At 41.8% G+C, this 17,683-nt stretch overlaps 1 protein-coding gene across 1 annotated transcript; it reads right to left on the bottom strand.

The window, feature by feature from the left end:
- Positions 1–1,732: 1,732 nt before the first annotated feature.
- Positions 1,733–7,815, bottom strand: gpr78a (G protein-coupled receptor 78a). Its single transcript, XM_057844087.1, has 3 exons — positions 6,933–7,815; positions 6,689–6,802; positions 1,733–2,720 (listed from the first exon to the last, which is right to left on the bottom strand). The coding sequence occupies exons 1-3, from the start codon at positions 7,754–7,756 to the stop codon at positions 2,477–2,479; spliced, it is 1,182 nt and encodes a 393-aa protein (XP_057700070.1). The 5' UTR covers positions 7,757–7,815; the 3' UTR covers positions 1,733–2,476.
- Positions 7,816–17,683: the final 9,868 nt, after the last annotated feature.

Here is a 17,683-nt window from a genome sequence, read left to right as displayed (position 1 = left end):
GAGAGAGAGAGAGAGAGAGAGAGAGAGAGAGAGAGAGAGAGAGAGAGAGAGAGAGAGAGAGAGAGAGAGAGAGAGAGAGAGAGAGACTTACTTTAAAAAATAAATTAATTACAGTTACAAACTTTAAAAAAGAAATTAATTACAGTTACAAATTACTTCTTGAGTTAGCAACTCAGTTACCTGAATGTAAGAGTAATTAGTTATTTGGAAAAGTAAATGGTGTTACGTTTCATTCTTATTTTCTTTCAGAGAGAGAGAAAGAGAGATTGTCAAAAATTCATGCTGTCCAAATCCATGCCGCTCATATCATTTTACACTATTTTTGACGATTCACCGTTGTCAGGAACCACAGAGGCATAACCTCGCTCTCCATCCCTGGCAAGGTTTCCACCAGGATCTTGCTTAGTTGTGTCCTTCCAGCAATCAGGAGTCACCGCCGTCCCAGCAGGCTGGCTTTATGCCCAATCGCTTCACAATTGACCACATCTCTGTCATCCGTCTGCTGATAAAGGAGGCCCACAAATTCTGTAAAAAAAACGCAATCTGTATATCGGATTCATCAATCTAAAGGCCGCCTTTGAAACCGTATGGCACTCGTCACTGTGGAACATCCTCCAAGCCCTTGGTTCGCCATCAAAGATCATTTCCCTGTTTAAGCTATTCTACAGCAACTCAGAGATCTGTGTCCGTATTAACTGGATTAAAATCTCTACTGGCGTTCGCCAGCGCTGCGTGGCTGCTCTTGACCTTTTTAACTGCATCATCGACCATCTGATGTCCAGGATCTGCGAGCACGTCCCTGGAGTGTCCTTCAGCAACTACCACCTGACTTACCTGTAGTACTCCAATGACACCATCCTGCTCAATACAACCTACAGTCAGCTGAGAGACGCTCTGGGAATTTATAGTGAGGAGGCAGCACAGCTCGGCGTCCAAGAGAGCTGGACTTAAAGAAAGTTCATGTACATCGATGATGGACCAGATCCACCTCCTATTCGTGTCGGGAGCAACATTGTAGAGCTGGTCAAGGACTTTGTGTATCTGGGGTGCATGGTGACAAATAACGGGGACCTAAAACCAGATATTATTCGCAGATGAGCCCTGGCAGCAACCGTCCTGCAGTCTCTCTGGAAACAACTCTGCCGGCACCAGACTATTTCACTCAAGACGAAGCTCCGGATTTACAACTCCGCTGTACTCTCCATCCTGCTCTATAGCTCAGAAACATGGCTCCTGAACCACACTCCCGCTGCAAGAATTGATGGCTTTGATAGAAGAGCCCTCAGAACCCTCGAGAACATCAGGTGGCCCCAGCACTGTCCCCGAGCATCTTCCTTGGTTGCAAAACGCCGCACACGCTGGTTCGGTCATGCCCTTCATCTACCTCCTGACCATCCGACACGAGCCATCCTCCAGTTTGACCTGAGGGCCGCAGGTTGGAGACGACCACGAGGGAAACCCCGCACCCAATGGCTCAACGTCGTCGAGGGCAACCTCCAACAACATGGAGTTACGGTGGGGGATGCAGAGCAGCTGGCGCAAGATTACCAGCATTGGAAAAACCTGGTTCATTTGGTCAGCTTGACGCACAGGGACGGGACGCCCTGACCTTAGCTGGAGCACTAATGAATGAATGAATGAGAGCATACACACTGTTCGGTTGTGCTTTTAACCCATTTATTCCCAAATTTTCCCCAGACATTTAAACTTCAAAACCAGGTTGCCCTTATTATTTTCTGATCACTATTGTAACCGGCAGGTTAAAATGGGTTTTAATGTATCTGGACTGATGAGATGTTTAGGGAACGAGCCGGGCGTCCATAGTCTATAGTGAACTTTTGTTTTTTTGTTTTTGTTGGGGTTTTTTCAGAGTGCACACTGCTCCTCGGGTTGAATTTGAAGTCTCTTATGTTTGTAATAATTTATATGTAACAGTTTATTCTTCAAATATGTATTTTTATAGTCATGTGGTACAGTCACACAATTGCAAACACGTGGCACTGGACATAACATTTTATGTCAAATCAATTGTTGTCAGAGTCCACATAATGTGATTTTATGTACATAGATGACATTTGCTTTACAAATTCAACATTACTAAGAGTGTACAGTACATTAACATTAAGGTTGGAAATTAAATACTGTATAAAGCGGGGTACACTTGCCGGTTTAAAGAAACCCTTGGCAGCGACTCTGCAGGCAAACCGATCAGCCCTATTGAAATTAACAGTCGTAGAGTTTAAGAGGATCTTTGGCACACATCACAACAATGCAAGCCTGCATTCAGGATACATTGTTACATGTCCTTAATAAATAAATTGCCCACAGCATGTGTTCAGGAAGCATGTGATCCAGCCCTCAAGTGCCCTAGAGCAGAGAACAGGTTCTCATCCATTTGCCCTTGAGCCTATTCCTTCCAAACATTGAGCAGAAGGTTTGCAGTTGCCGCCTCATTAGAAAGAGCTGCACACTGAGTTCATGTTGTTCTCGCTGCCCAATTGTCTTCTGTTGTGTCAAATGTGCTGCTCCAGGTGCTAGCAGACAATAAGTAATGATCCTTTCTCACAAAGCGTCCGATGACACGAACCAGAACCTTTCTGTACTGATGGCGTAGTAGACAGTAGACAAACGGATCACTTGAAGCCTTGGCATAGCAAAGACATTTGGTGGTGATGCCCCAGTACTGCGGGATGTGCACGGAGGGCAACAGCTCGACTAATCTGCAATAAAAAAAGAGGCGGGTATTGTTTTGTCACTTGTACTGGTGTAGAATTTTCCTTTGGTTGAATCTAATGTTTTGCACATGTTGCTAAAATAGATGCACAGATATCATCATTATTGACGGGTCAGTTCGGCCATGCACTGTGCAACTCCTTCAAGCAGGGTGTCCACATCAAGAGGAACTATTCACAAACACGCGCACACACAACAAACGTTGTGAAAAAATTGAGGAATTAGCCGCTAAGGCATTGGCATCATACTTTGCAATATTTACATAAAATAAATGCTACCTGCACGTTTTTTATTTTGCTTTTAACAAAGAATCGAGACTGTTTTACATCCCTATCTATAAAGAATTCAGGGATGTAAGCATTTACTCACAAGATTTTCAACGTAAAAAGCTCTTTGTTGTGGTAAGGCAATGCCACAGTGAACTTAAAGACGAGCCGCACATTCGTCAAATTTACGTAAAATAAATGCTACCTGCACGGTTTCTTTTGCTCTTAACCAAGAATCAAGACTGTTTTACGTCCATATCTATGAAGAAAAATTCAGGGATTTAAGCATAGATTCATAAGAATTTCATCGTAAAAAGCTCTTTGTTGTGGACTTGTGTTAAGGCGGCGCCACAGTGAACTTAAAAACGAGCCGCACATTCGACATAGATGCTACCTGCGCTGTTTTTTCGCTTTTAACCAAGAATCAAGACTGTTTTACGTCCATATCTATAAAGAATTCAGGGATTTAAAGCAGTAATGTGAAGTAATTTCATAACATGCCAAATAGGATCATAATTAAAGTAATTAAACATTGTCCAACAAATAAAGCATGAAAAAATCATTTATACGTTGTATATTTGACAAAATAATCGCGTTTCCAAAGTTCGAGCCTGAAAGGGGACGAACCCGGAAGTGATACATCACACCGGGAACAGCGATGGCAGCTCCATACATACGGCCGCCATACAAAGCCCTTCAGACAATGATTCAAACAGCGATATAAGCGATAGATCGAGCGCAAGGGAGGAGATCCAAGTTTTTGAAGAGTTGGAGGAAGAAGAGGAGGTTGGAATTTTATGTTGGACCTAACATGTATTAGTCAGACGCTAATCAGGATGCAAACAATGTGCCTAGACTACCTGACATGGAATGGATACAAGACCCATCGAGATTACAAGATTGGTAAAATATAGGCTGTTATTATTTTTATGATTTGAAGATGCAGGCATTTGCACATAATTTTATGTTTATGTCTATCTGATGACATTGTTAAAAAATAATAATAATAAGACTTCATGTTCATTTTGACAGATCCGGCAGCTCTCGTGCATATAAAATAATTATATAAAAACATTGGGGGGAAAGAAGGAGATGAGTCGTTGATGGCTTTCTCCACTTTATTGTGGCAACAATAAGAAAACAAAATAATCGCGGACTGCCGCCACATTCGACCGCGAAGTTTTGCTTCTCGCTGATCTCCTCCACGCCTCCTACTACTCCTGTGTCTCTTAAACGGATCGTGCATGGTATCTTGTTATCAGCTTTTTGTTTACAAATGTATCAAACTTTGTTTCTTTATTAACACATGGAGCTAACAGTACAACACGGCTCGGGGTTCTCGGGAGGAAGTGGCGTTTTATGGCGTGAGGAAAAGTAGTTTTTTCACACAAGCGAACAGATTACAAAGCATCACTTCAGTGTTGTCCCGAGACTACATTTCCCATGATTCACTGCATGACCTGCACGCTCGCTGATTCGCTGCCAGACATTAAATGCAACACGTTTGTTGGGGTCACCTGTCAGTGGCTCTCGTACAGTAAAACACAAACTAGAAGGCTATCAAGCGATCACCGTGAAAGAAACGCCGAACCGTACAAATGCAATGCAATGCTTGAAGCATGAAGGTGGAAATACATAATACAAATCCAAATAAATGTGCACAAACTCACCGACGGTGTGTGTCTCTTACTGCAACGTGACCGTGAATTACCGCGACGCCGACCCGCTTGTATGCACATCCACACCGCTTTCCCGATTGACAGTGGATTAACCCTTTCGGACAAGATCGTATATGACGCACAATTTAAACATGCTTAACCTAGCGAACGCAACAACAACTATGATCAGGGATTGCCTGGGAGTTTACTTTCGGCTAGCGTCGCTAGCTTATACTGTTCATTCCACAACAGTTGGCAGCTCTGCTTTGACAAAGTCATCAGTCATCTATCCAAAAATCATCCTTACTTTTTGACAAATCCTTGATCATAAGCAGACCGGTTAAGGAAGCAGGCATCTTCGAAGTGTTTGCAGCAGAGAACACTGCTCGATGATGGCGTGAAATTCATTCGCTTCGTGCGAACGAAAGATGTCCATTTAGGTGCCCTGCTATCCTTTGGCCACTCATACAACTTTTCGTTTGAGTAAGAACAAAACATCGCCACACACTGCCGTAGCATCTTACCGAGAAGCAACGCAACAAACAATACTGTTCTATGGCGGACTTCCCTCGCACTTCCCGGTGTGACGTAATTTCCGAAGATTTCCGAAGCATTTTTGTTGTCAAGGGCGTTGCTATGGGTTAAACAAAGAATCTGGAAGGTTGCGTTAAAAAAAATAACGAAAATATGCTTATAACTGTTTAGCCATTGATATTATTCAAAAACATGGTTGGCCAACCTTACTTCACATTACTGCTTTAAGCATTCATTCACAAGAATTTCATCGTGAAAAGCTCTTTGTTGTGGATTTATGGTAAGGCAGTGCGACAGTGAACTTAAAGATGAGCCGCACATTCAACATATTTACGTAAAATAAATGCTATCTGCATGGTTTCTTTTGCTTTTAACCAAGAATCGAGACTGTTTTTACGTCCATATCGATAAATTCAGGGATTTAAGCATTTAGTCACAAGAATTTCATCGTAAAAAGCTCTTTGTCTATGATTCCACTCGGTCAGCTTTGACACCCTCGCCACCAATGCAGGCCCCCTATTTTTCGGCCCCGCGCCCCGTGTCCCGTCAATTACATTATAAGCTCTATGATAGATGATAAAAATATTTGAGAGGCCTTTCAGGACCGTAGATACATGTATTATTGTATAAAAAGTTTATAAGGTGAGGGATACTGCACATTATGAATTTGGTTATTGACAGATATTGCTGTATTTTTTTGTTGAGTTCAAAATGCACAGGTGTTGTATAACTAACTAATGCTGTGGCAAGATGATCTGCATTATTGATTTTTTTTTTTTTTCTCTATTTAAAAAACAATTTGGCCTACCTTTCACACAAAAATTATTTTTGTCATGTTCCATAAAGAACCATACACTTTATGGCATAACCTAATTTAAGTACGTTTGGAGTGGAAAGGACACAAAACATGAAAAAAATGTTTCTTGTGCATTTTCATACAGCAGTATTGCAGCATTTGAAAAGATCAATTGCACTTTATCATCTTTGGTGTGACAATATTGAGAAAGAGCAAGAATTACTATGGGCATATAATAAGGAACCTTTCGTAGCAAAATTACTTAACAAAAAAAAAAAAATCCAAACTTTAACTGTTTTTTTTTTTTTTTTTTTTAAATGCGATTTTCAACCAGATTATACCCTTTCAACCCAATTGTGTTGTCTGGAGTGAACTGTATCTCACAATCATTCCTGAGACTGTGCATTCTACATTATTGCACAGTATTCCGGAAACTCAAATCTGAATTGCGCAAGAAATACAAAATTAAAAGGAATGGAACGTAGTTTAATGTCATTGATAAGACTATATTTTCAATTTATTTTTCCCTGTTTTAATATATCAAACTACCTGTTGTGATAAAATTAAAAGTACAAAAATGAGAAAATAGTATAGCCTATTACATTTGTATAGAGCTGTATAGTATCCATTCATTTACTAAAAACTTTTCATTAGGCCTGCATTTGTAAGAGTTGGTGGACTAATAAAAAGCTGGGACTTACCTTGTTATGACATAGGGTGAAAAGCAGAAAATGAAAGAGCCGATGAAGATGCAAATTTTTTTTGTGGCACGCTGTCTCCTCTTCTTCTGTTCTGACAAACACCTTTCTTTCACACTGACAAGACAAAGATAGATTTATTAACATCTGATGTTACATCTATGAAATATTCACATAATTTAGTCTGAACTTGATTGACACAACAATTAAATTTCAACATGCCCCGAAGTACATGCTCTTTCCGCACCTGGGGTGAATGTCAACCAACAAGAGCAGAGTTTGCACTGTGATTACGTCAATCCTCTTGCAGTGGGACTTGGCCACACTCAGAACTTTGAGGTAGGAGAAGCACAGCACGGCCAGGCTGACAGTAAAGCTGCTGCAATGGAGCAGCACAGTGAAGGTGGCGTAGGCGGCCAGCTGCGACCTTCCCTCTGCTGCCAGGCTAACGGTGCACGAGGCATACGTGTGGTTGTAGCCCCCCCAGTTCATGAGCAGCTGTGTCAAAGAGAAAGCGAGGGACTGCATCCAGGAGTAGACCACCATCAAGACAGCATCCCGGTAGCGCATCTTACTGGAATAGCTCAGAGGAAACATGACGGCGATCCACCTGTCCAGGCTCAGAGCTGCCATGCTCAACATGCTGTTTGTGGTGAGGAAAGTCTCCGCAAAGCTGACCATTTGGCAAAACAAGTTCCCGAAGGGGTCTCCGCTTTTGGCCACCCCGAAAAAGGTGGCCGGCATATTGATGAAAGCCAGGAGGATATTGGAGAATGACAAGTTAAGGACAAAGATTCCTGGAACATGGGACCTCAACTCTGAGCTCTGGGTGAAGCACAGCAGCACTGACATGTTGGTCACCAAGGAGACAACACCCATCACTACTATGGACACTTCCAACAGGAACTCGGGGATGGTCATCATTAGAGGTTCCATGTTGGTAGCACTTGTGGCAAGAGATGCTGTTGAGCAAAGCCCTACATTTTCAAGTTTCCCATCAGCTGAGACAAATTGCTTCACAAAGTGAGAGCTGTCCAGTGCTGAAACACCAAAACCGATTCCTTCTGGCATGAGCTGCCTCAGCTACTTCCCGGGATTGTTTTCACCTATTGTGGACCAACTGCAGGAAAGACCACAGAAAAAGTGTGTGGATGCTTGCTTGCGCTCTCTCCCTTTCTATCTCGTGGCTCTCAAACATGCGCACTAGCCAGCGCCTCCTCTCACGCTGAAGATGCCGTGCTCCCTGCACGTGCAGCCGCTTGCTGGCTCATGTGATGCTTGAACAATATTCATGCAAGCAGCACTTAATACGGGCTTGTCAGGGTGTTTGCACACTCATCAAGGGCTGTTTTCTACCCAGAAATTAGTGGACTCCCCAAGGAATGTTGTAATGTATAGAGACACAATGTATGCATATGAAAAGATCTCATCTGCCTTTATGAAGGTAATAATCCTATGACTAACAGTAGAGTGTTATTCTTACTAATATGCACTGAAAATAAGCAAACAAATCAATAACCTTCCTATTGTTCTGAATTTAATGTCATTTCATAAATTAACTTCTTGTCTGCTATTGACGGAGATAAATGGTTAATCTATTTTAACTGGTAGTCTAAATGAATTGGACGTCTATAGCTGTCAATGGCACTGGAACATGATCATTCACTGCCTGCCCTCCCAGTTCAAGTGGATTGGACGCCTATCACTGTCAATAGCAGTGAATACGATGACTACCTTTAATTTGACACATCATGAGAACACAGCCACAATTTAAGTGAAACGATGACAGATCGAGTTCAGGAAACAGCAAGTGAAATCAAGTGACTTGCTCGTCTCCATGGCAACACAAAATCTCTGGTGGGCTCCCAACTCTTTGAACTCCATCCCCTTTAGGGAGAGTGTGTGTTCATACAGTATATCCCGAATATCTACATGACACATCAGAATACACTCTTTCTTTAGGTATTCAAGACTGTTTGGTCTGGCAAAGAAGTGGGCTGTACGTTTGAGCTCATGTGCCTCACTTCAAACATGCAAGTGGGAGCGTGTTTGTGCATGTGACGGTTATTCCTATATACACTCACCGGCCACTTTATTAGGTACACCATGCTAGTAACGGGTTGGACTCCCTTTTGCCTTCAGAACTGCCTCAATTCTTCGTTGCATAGATTCAACAAGGTGCTGGAAGCATTCCTCAGAGAGTTTGGTCCATATTGACATGATGGCATCACGCAGTTGGTGCAGATTTGTCGGCTGCACATCCATGATGCGAATCTCCCGTTCCACCACATCCCAAAGATGCTCTATTGGATTGAGATCTGGTGACTGTGGAGGCCATTTCAGGACCGTGAAATCATTGTCATGTTCAAGAAACCAGTCTGAGATGATTCCAGCTTGATGACATGGCGCATTATCCTGCTGAAAGTAGCCATCAGAAGTTGGGTACATTGTGGTCATAAAGGGATGGACATGGTCAGCAACAATACTCAGGGAGGCTGTGGCGTTCCAACGATGCTCAATTGGTACCAAGGGGCCCAAAGAGTGCCAAGAAAATATTCCCCACACCATTACACCACCACCACCAGCCTGAACCGTTGATACAAGGCAGGATGGATACATGCTTTCATGTTGTTGACGCCAAATTCTGACCCTACCATCTGAATGTCGCAGCAGAAATTGGGACTCATCAGACCAGGCAACGTTTTTCCAATCTTCTATTGTCCAATTTCGATGAGCTTGTGCAAATTGTAGCCTCAGTTTCCTGTTCTTAGCTGAAAGGAGTGGCACCCGGCGTGGTCTTCTGCTGCTGTAGCCCATCTGCCTCAAAGTTTGACGTACTGTGCATTTAGAGATGCTCTTCTCCCTACCTTGGTTGTAACGGGTGGTTATTTGAGTCACTGTTGCCTTTCTATCAGCTCGAACCAGTCTGGCCATTCTCCTCTGACCTCTGGCATCAACAAGGCATTTCCGCCCACAGAACTGCCGCTCACTGGATATTTTTTCGTTTTCGGACCATTCTCTGTAAACCTTAGAGATGGTTGTGCGTGAAAATCCCAGTAGAACAGCAGTTTCTGAAATACTCAGACCAGCCCTTCTGGCACCAACAACCATGCCACGTTCAAAGTCACTCAAATCACCTTTTTTCCCCATACTGATGCTCGGTTTGAACTGCAGGAGATTGTCTTAAACCATGTCTACATGCCTAAATGCACTGAGTTGCCGCCACGGGATTGGCTGATTAGAAATTAAGTGATAACGAGCAGTTGGACAGGTGTACATAATAAAGTGGCCATTAAGTGTAGCATCTGTGTTAAACTCAAGGCCTGGGGCCCAGATCCGGCCCTCCATGTCATTTCGTGTGGCCCGCAAAAGTAGATCATGTGCACTGACATGATTAAATATAACATATGTTTTAATGAGACAATGTTTTTCCTTTTTCCCCTATTTAAAAATAATTAAATAATTAAACACATTTTTTAAAAACAAAATAAAACAAGAATATTTGTTTTTTTCTTTTTTTCTTTTTATCAAATAATAATTTTTTAATAAATAAATTCTTTCCCTATTTTTTGTTGAAGTTTATTTAGTAGAATAATTACTGTTGTCATGTCTCTCAATTCATGTTAATGTTTTGTTTTTGTTGGTGCAGGATTTCCTGCTTTTATTTTGGTAGTGGTGTTCTGTCTTGTTCCAACTTTATTTCCAGCTCTTCCCAATCAGGCTGATCGTATCCAACTGTGATCCTTTGTATGTATAACCCACATGTAACCTTGCCCTGTGTTGGTTCGTCTTGTATCCTGCCACGTTCTATGTTACCAGCTCATATAGGCCTTTTCTTGACTAACGTTTATGTTTGGATCAAATGCCTTTTTGTTACTTTGTTGACTGCTCGGTTTTTTGGTGTCCAGCTGGTGCTGTGATTTTTCGTTGTCTTTTTTTGAACTCCTATGGACTAATAAATAAACCTTCTTGAATCCTTGTCAACTGTTTTCCTCTTTTTTTATTTAAGAAATGCAAATAAAGTGGTACCTCTACATACTAAGTTAATTCGTTCCAGGACCTTGTTTGTAAGTCGAAATGGTAGTAGGTCGAGCAGGATTTTCCCGTAATAATACATTATAATTCCATTAATTCGTTCCACAGCCCAAAAACCTACACTAAATCCTTAATAAATACCGCTGGTACGATTGCAAATAGTAATTGCACAGAGCAAAATAAATAAATTATGAATGAAAATTGGAATAATTATAATAATTATAATAATATAATAATAGTAATAATAATACCTGTAATAATGTAACGAATCGGGTTCTAATGTGTTGAATGTGTTTGAGTGGTGTACCTGAACGCATCACGTGGCTGACTTGACAGAGTGAGCTTTTTACTTTCACTTTGTCTACTTGCTGCGGGGGAGACTAGGCGTTTTGTGTTGCACAAGTTGATGGAATAAATGATTAGAAACCTGAGGAAGCTGGCGAATTCTTTGGCGATGTTACCACAATAATAATTGTTACCTTAACTTACAACGACTGTCGAACGGAGGAGGACCACCCAGGTCCTAGACCGTCTACAGTCATATTGTTGAGCCATATCACGGATGCGCACCCTACGCTCATATTTTTCCAACATTTCCATCTTTATGTGCATCACCTTTTTCCTTTTTTTCACCACCTGCACTAACATTGTTGGAATCCATGTTGATTTCTCTCACAAGAAAATTTGTCTTCTGTCTTGCGATAAAACATAGAAACCGCGGTGTTGTCATACATTGTCGTATTTAAAGCATGTCTTTGGATGTTGAACAAATAGTGAGTCAAATTTTATGTCGGATGTCAAAAAGATTGTGTGTCGAAGCGATCGTACGTCAAGGGACTGTATGTGTGTGTGTATATATATACAGTAGTGGTCAAAAGTTTACATACACTTGTGAAGAACATAATGTCATGGCTCTCTTGAGTTTCCAGTTATTTCTAAAACTCTTATTTTTCTCCGATATAGTGATTGGAACAGATACTTTTTGTCACAAAAAACATTCATGAAGTTTGGTTCTTTTATGACTTTATTATGGGTTAACAGAAAAAGTGATCAAGTCTGCTGGGTCAAAAATATACATACAGCAACACGAATTAGCAATTTCTTGTGAGTGATAATTGACTTGAACAATCATTGACTTGAACAAGTCAGGAAAGTCACTTGGAGCCATTTCAAAGCAGCTGCAGGTCCCAAGAGCAACAGTGCAAACAATTGTTTGTAAGTATAAAGTACATGGCACTGTTTTGTCACTGCCACGATCAGGAAGAAAACGCAAGCTATCACCTGCTGCTGAGAGAAAATTGGTCAGGAGGGTGAAGATTCAACCGAGAATCACCAAAAAGCAGATCTGCCAAGAATTAGAAGCTGCTGGAACACAGGTGTCAGTGACCACAGTCAAGCGTGTTTTGCATCTCCATGGACTGAGAGGCTACCGTGCAAGAAGGAAGCCTTGCTCCAAAAGTGGCACCTTAAGGCTCGACTGAAGTTTGCTGCTGATCACATGGACAAAGATAAGACCTTCTGGAGGAAAGTTCTGTGGTCAGACGAAACAAAAATCGAGCTGTTTGGCCACAATGCCCAGCAATATGTTTGGAGGAGAAAAGGTGAGGCCTTTAACCCCCAGTACACCATGCCTACCGTCAAGCACGGTGGTGGTAGTATTATGCTGTGGGGCTGTTTTGCTACCAATGGAACTGGTGCTTTACAGAGAGTAAATGGGATAATGAAAAAGGAGGATTACCTTCAAATTCTTCAAGATAACCTAACGTCATCAGCCCGAAGATTGGGTCTTGGGCGCAGTTGGGTGTTCCAACAGGACAATGACCCCAAACACACATCAAAAGTGGTAATGGAATGGCTAAATCAGGCTAGAATTAAGGTTTTCGAATGGCCTTCCCAAAGTCCTGACTTAAACCCCATTGAGAACTTGTGGACAATGCTGAAGAAACAAGTCCATGTCAGAAAGCCATCAAATTTAACTGAACTGCACCAATTCTGTCAAGAGGAGTGGTCAAAGATTCAACCAGAAGCTAGCCAGAAGCTTGTGGATGGCTACCAAAAGCGCCTAATTGAAGTGAAAATGGCCAAGGGACATGTTACCAAATATTAGCGCTGCTGTATGTATATTTTTGATCCAGCAGATTTGATCACTTTTTTCTGTACATATATATATATATATATTAGTGCTGTCAGTAAACACGTTAATAATGACGTTAACGCAAATTTCCTTTGACATTGTCAATTTTTTTAACGCACGATCAATTATTGTCCTGCCCACACCCTGTACTTTTGACTTCAAGAAAATGCATGCATCTTATTGGCTGTCAGAGTTGGGCTAGAAAGATATACTGCTTTTCAGAGGAAACTTCATTTTGGATTTTAATGACCAATGTGGGGCACGTTGAGGTGGCGTGCAGAGTGTAAACCTGCCATGGTCATTTTTGAGCATGTTTGGATGAAAATAAAACGATGAACATCTCAATGTCTGTTTTTAGTTCACCGGAGACTCACTATATGTGGGAAAAGCACCTCTTCTGAAGACTGTATACAACAATGCCCCCCCGTCTCATCAGACCATAGGACATGGTTCCAGTAATTCATGTGCTTTGTTGACATGTCTTCAGCAAACTGTTTGCAGGCATTCTTGAATACAGTCTTCAGAAGTGGCTTCCTCCTGGGGTGACAGCCATGCACACCAATTTGATGTAGAGTGCGGCGTATGGTCTGAGCACTAACAGGCTGACCTCCCACCTCTTCAATCTCTGCAGCATTGATGACAGCACTCCTGTAACGAGTCTCGTGACATTTTGGAGGGAAATAGAGAAGCAGTACTCAATTTGGACATATAAGTTTTCTAAGGGGTATACTCACTTTTGTTGCCAGGAGTTTAGATATTAATTGCTATATTTTGAGTTATTTTGAGGGGAAAATAAATCAACTCTATTATATAAGCTGCACACAGACGACTTTTCATTGTGTCAAAGTGTCATTTTGTAAGTGTTGTCCCATGAAAAGATCTACTTAAAGAGAATACGACAGGAGAAAAAAAGTCTTAAATGGCATTATTATGTGAATTAGAATCATATTTTGAGACGATTCGACTATATACAACAATTTAGCAAAGCGCAGATGACAAGAAATTAGTCTTTTAATCTGCCTGTTAGCCACGCCTACCATTATAGGGCTTTAGTGTCCCCAACAGGTGGATGACATCAGCGAGAGACTGGGCTCATCGGTTTTACTATTCAGCCCATGGAGGGGGAATTATTCAGAGCGAGGAAAACGCGACGAAGAGAGCCGCAAAATGTCATTGCTTCAGTCTCTCTACTCCAATATTTTTACAGGATATTCTTTTTATCCAAGTATTTTTCCCCAGTAGCTATATAAATGGCTTGAGAAGGACCAGTCAGCCCATCGAGGGGGAACTATTCACAACGAGGAAAACGCGACGAAGAGAGCTGCAAAATGTCATTGTTTCTGTCTCTTTACTTCAATATTTTTACAGTATATTCTTTTTATCCAAGTATTTTCCCCAATTGCTAAATAAATGACATGGTCATGACAAATAACAGTCTTGTGTTAAATGGAATATGAAATAATAAAAATGCACTTATTCAAGACATGGCAAAATTACTCCATAATGGTCAAAACTGTCGACTTCACCTTTACTGTCACACCTCCCGAACGATATTTTATGACGCCTAAATCGGACATATGTCATTTCCCTTCCCCGGCTTCGGAGAATGTAAACAAACCAAGAGGCGTGACAGCTAGCCGACATGCTAACCCGAACCGAGTGATGTTTCAAAGTCTTCGAAGCGGAAAATCACACATAACTAGCCCGGATTATTTGACATGACGACTGCGTTGTCGATTGTCTTCGCGGATTGGCAAACCGCCCAGCGGAGAGCAATTTACAGTTCGTTCCCCGGAGGAGGGCGGCTGCAGTTGTTGTGAAGCTAACGTGCAGCTAATGTGCATGAGGAGAGCTTTTTACATGCCTGTCAATGATCAAACGTAAGTAGTCCTTTATTTAAAGAAAGTTTGTGGTGTTTACTTTGTAATCACTGTATTCGTATTTGACATAATACAAAACAAGATGTTTACGCACTTCCTCGTAAGTCCAATGGTCCCACAGTAGTCGGGCTTGTTTTGGCCAATATCCACGGTGAATGGGAACCTTTTTAAACTCCAAAAAGGCGCATACGCCTCTCCCTCATACAGAAAGATTTTTCTGCAGCCGTTTGGCTGGCGTGATGCGAAAAATAAACCTATTAATCCGCAAAATCAGCTGAATCCTTCGTCCTCATACACAACAGTACGCTGTATAGTGAAGAGGACGCCTTCACCCGTACACGTCACAGCGCCCTCCTCCTCAATGCAAGACCGAAGCCGGAAGTCACTCATTTTCATGGCGCGGGATTAAAAAAACTAAATAAATATAGCGATCGCTTCCACACACATCCAAGCGGTCCATAACATTCAGGAGCATAAAATACTGCGTGTATTATGAAATAAACATGCTTTTTCGTGTCACATGCACTCTAAATATCTGCAGAAATGGGAGGGGTGTACCCACTTTTGTGATACACTGTAAGAAGAAACATACAATCTCTTAGGTGGATCCTTAGGTTTAAATCACATCCTTAACTTATTGTCTGTTGTTGGTTTCGATTTAAGGCGTATGGCGAGGTAGATCCACACTGGCGCATTGTAGCTACTAGCTGGTCGCTCATCAAAACATTCCACTTCATCATATATATAGGCACTTCCAGGAGTTCACGCACAGCACAGAGTGTCTCTGAGTCTCATCTTGGTTGTGCTGAATTCATTTTTGGAGATTCCGTGGGTTCCCCTGGTTTGATTTCGCAGTTTTAACTTTGTAACACACTGCTTACTTCAACCGCACTTCATGTTGTTCTGTCTAAACCGGAAGCTCAGAACAGAAATTGTCAAAGATGGCGCCGCCCATGTTTCACTTAGGAAACTTGTCTATAAGAATTTTAAAAAATGCCGATTATATGAAACTAAGAAATACCATAGACTTCGTAACCTATTGACATGACACAGGAAACGGGACCAATCCGTAGGAGGCCTATTTTCAAAAAACCAAATTAAAATATTTTCAAAACCAAAGCTGCTATCGACTTAAAACCAAAACAGGCATCTACCTTAGCCATATGAGTCTCCGTGAGCTGCGGCATCAAAAAAGTTGTTCCCTTATAAAATCCCGATTAATTATTTTTTTATATAACTATAACAAAACTTAAAATGGCTATAAAATTCTCATATTTTCCACTAGGTGTACAAAAATCACGAAATACAGAGATAATCACCTATATTTTCAGGATCAATAGCAATATTTGACATATCATGTAAGTTTTTTTTTTTTTTTTTTAACTGCAAGTTTTCAACAGCTAATAAATCACTCAATTTAACATCAGAAACTTAATACTTGAGTAAAACATGCAAAATCAATGAAATAACACGTTAATAGATTATTAATAAATTCTATATACAATCACAACTTATTATAGAATAGCATAGTCCTTTATTATTATACAGTTATACAATGAAATTGTGGAGCATCCCTTTACAGTGCATGATAAGTTAAAATCTCAAAGGTGACGTGCAAGTATGAAATCTAAATAAACATAAATATAAAATGCGCATGAGATAGTCCTATAATTCAGGCAGTGCAAATAATCGATGTGGTGTTACCAGGATGTGAGCCTCGTCTTTCAACAATCACATAGCCTTTTTCTATGCCTTGCATTTTCTGGTCACCTCAACTTGTAAAAGTCCCTTTTCCTCGCCGTCTCCTTACTGCCCTCCTCGAATCTGTTCCTTTTCCTGCCGGCCGGCCACTCCAAGGTCTGGTTCTTCCTCGCTTCTGAAGTCACATCCTTGGATAAACTCGCACCAAAACAGTTGAAGAGGGACCGCCAGGAACACCAGCCGGTGCTCTTGTGCTTCTTGCACATCACGGAGTCCCACAGCGCCATTCCGAAGGACGCCATGTGGGCCATGGGGAGAGATGCCCACTTGAGGACCACCCAGCCCGTCTCCAGGTCTCCCTTGTCCTCTGGAACACCTCCAGGATGTCGGCCCTGTCTGTCCATGTGTTCCTCCTTGCCCGTGCGACCGTGTTGGGGTTGACGACCGCCATGATGAGCCCGACGCTCTGCTACTCGATCGAAAAGCGCGCCAGCACCTTCTGGGTCAACTTGTAGCCGGCCTTGACAGACTTGTAGTTCTCCCACCTGGCCAGCACCTTCCGGCTCGAGAATCAGGTCGTCCTCATCCTCTCGGGCTCCTAAAAAACATGTTTGTTTCAGAAAGATAGGTGTTTTGATTCATCTTTTTTATAAAGTGAATAATGCTGGCCACTGTTTTCTGAAATTTTCAGGTTCGTGGTGAATCAGTAACAGGCACACTTTTGCTCAATAGACAATGTTTATTGATTAGAAAATGCAGAATAAATGAGATTTATTGATTACAATCCCACAAGAGCAAGCAAACACACATCGAAAACAAGAACAAATGGCAACGATGACGCTAGATTTGAGTTTGTCAATCCCAGAATCCCTGCGTTACCGCTACAGCAAAACAAAATGTCCCTTAGAAATGAAAATCGCTTACCGTGACAAATGAGCGGGGAGCCAACACACTCCAGTAAGGTGGCGAAGGAACAAAGCCAGGCAATCCGTACGTAACCCGCTGGTGGACTTCACGGGTCACCCAGAAATGTCAGGTTTTTGTAGGAACGCGCCCCGCGGAGGTGGAGAGGCCAACCTCCGTCCCCGAGCGGCGCGGCCCTGCCCAGTGACAAACATTAAAGCTACTTTTGGTTCAGCCCCCTTGAAAAAGGGCTTTTCACATGGGACAAATGAGCTGTGCTGCAACAGATGCAACAAATATTAAATATTATGGGTGCAAAAAAAGTTATCTCGTGGGATTCCCTAC

The sequence above is a fragment of the Corythoichthys intestinalis genome, chromosome 8 (assembly GCF_030265065.1).
Source record: "Corythoichthys intestinalis isolate RoL2023-P3 chromosome 8, ASM3026506v1, whole genome shotgun sequence".
Classification (NCBI taxonomy): Eukaryota; Metazoa; Chordata; class Actinopteri; order Syngnathiformes; family Syngnathidae; genus Corythoichthys; species Corythoichthys intestinalis.
This window is presented reverse-complemented; position numbering and strand designations above follow the sequence as displayed.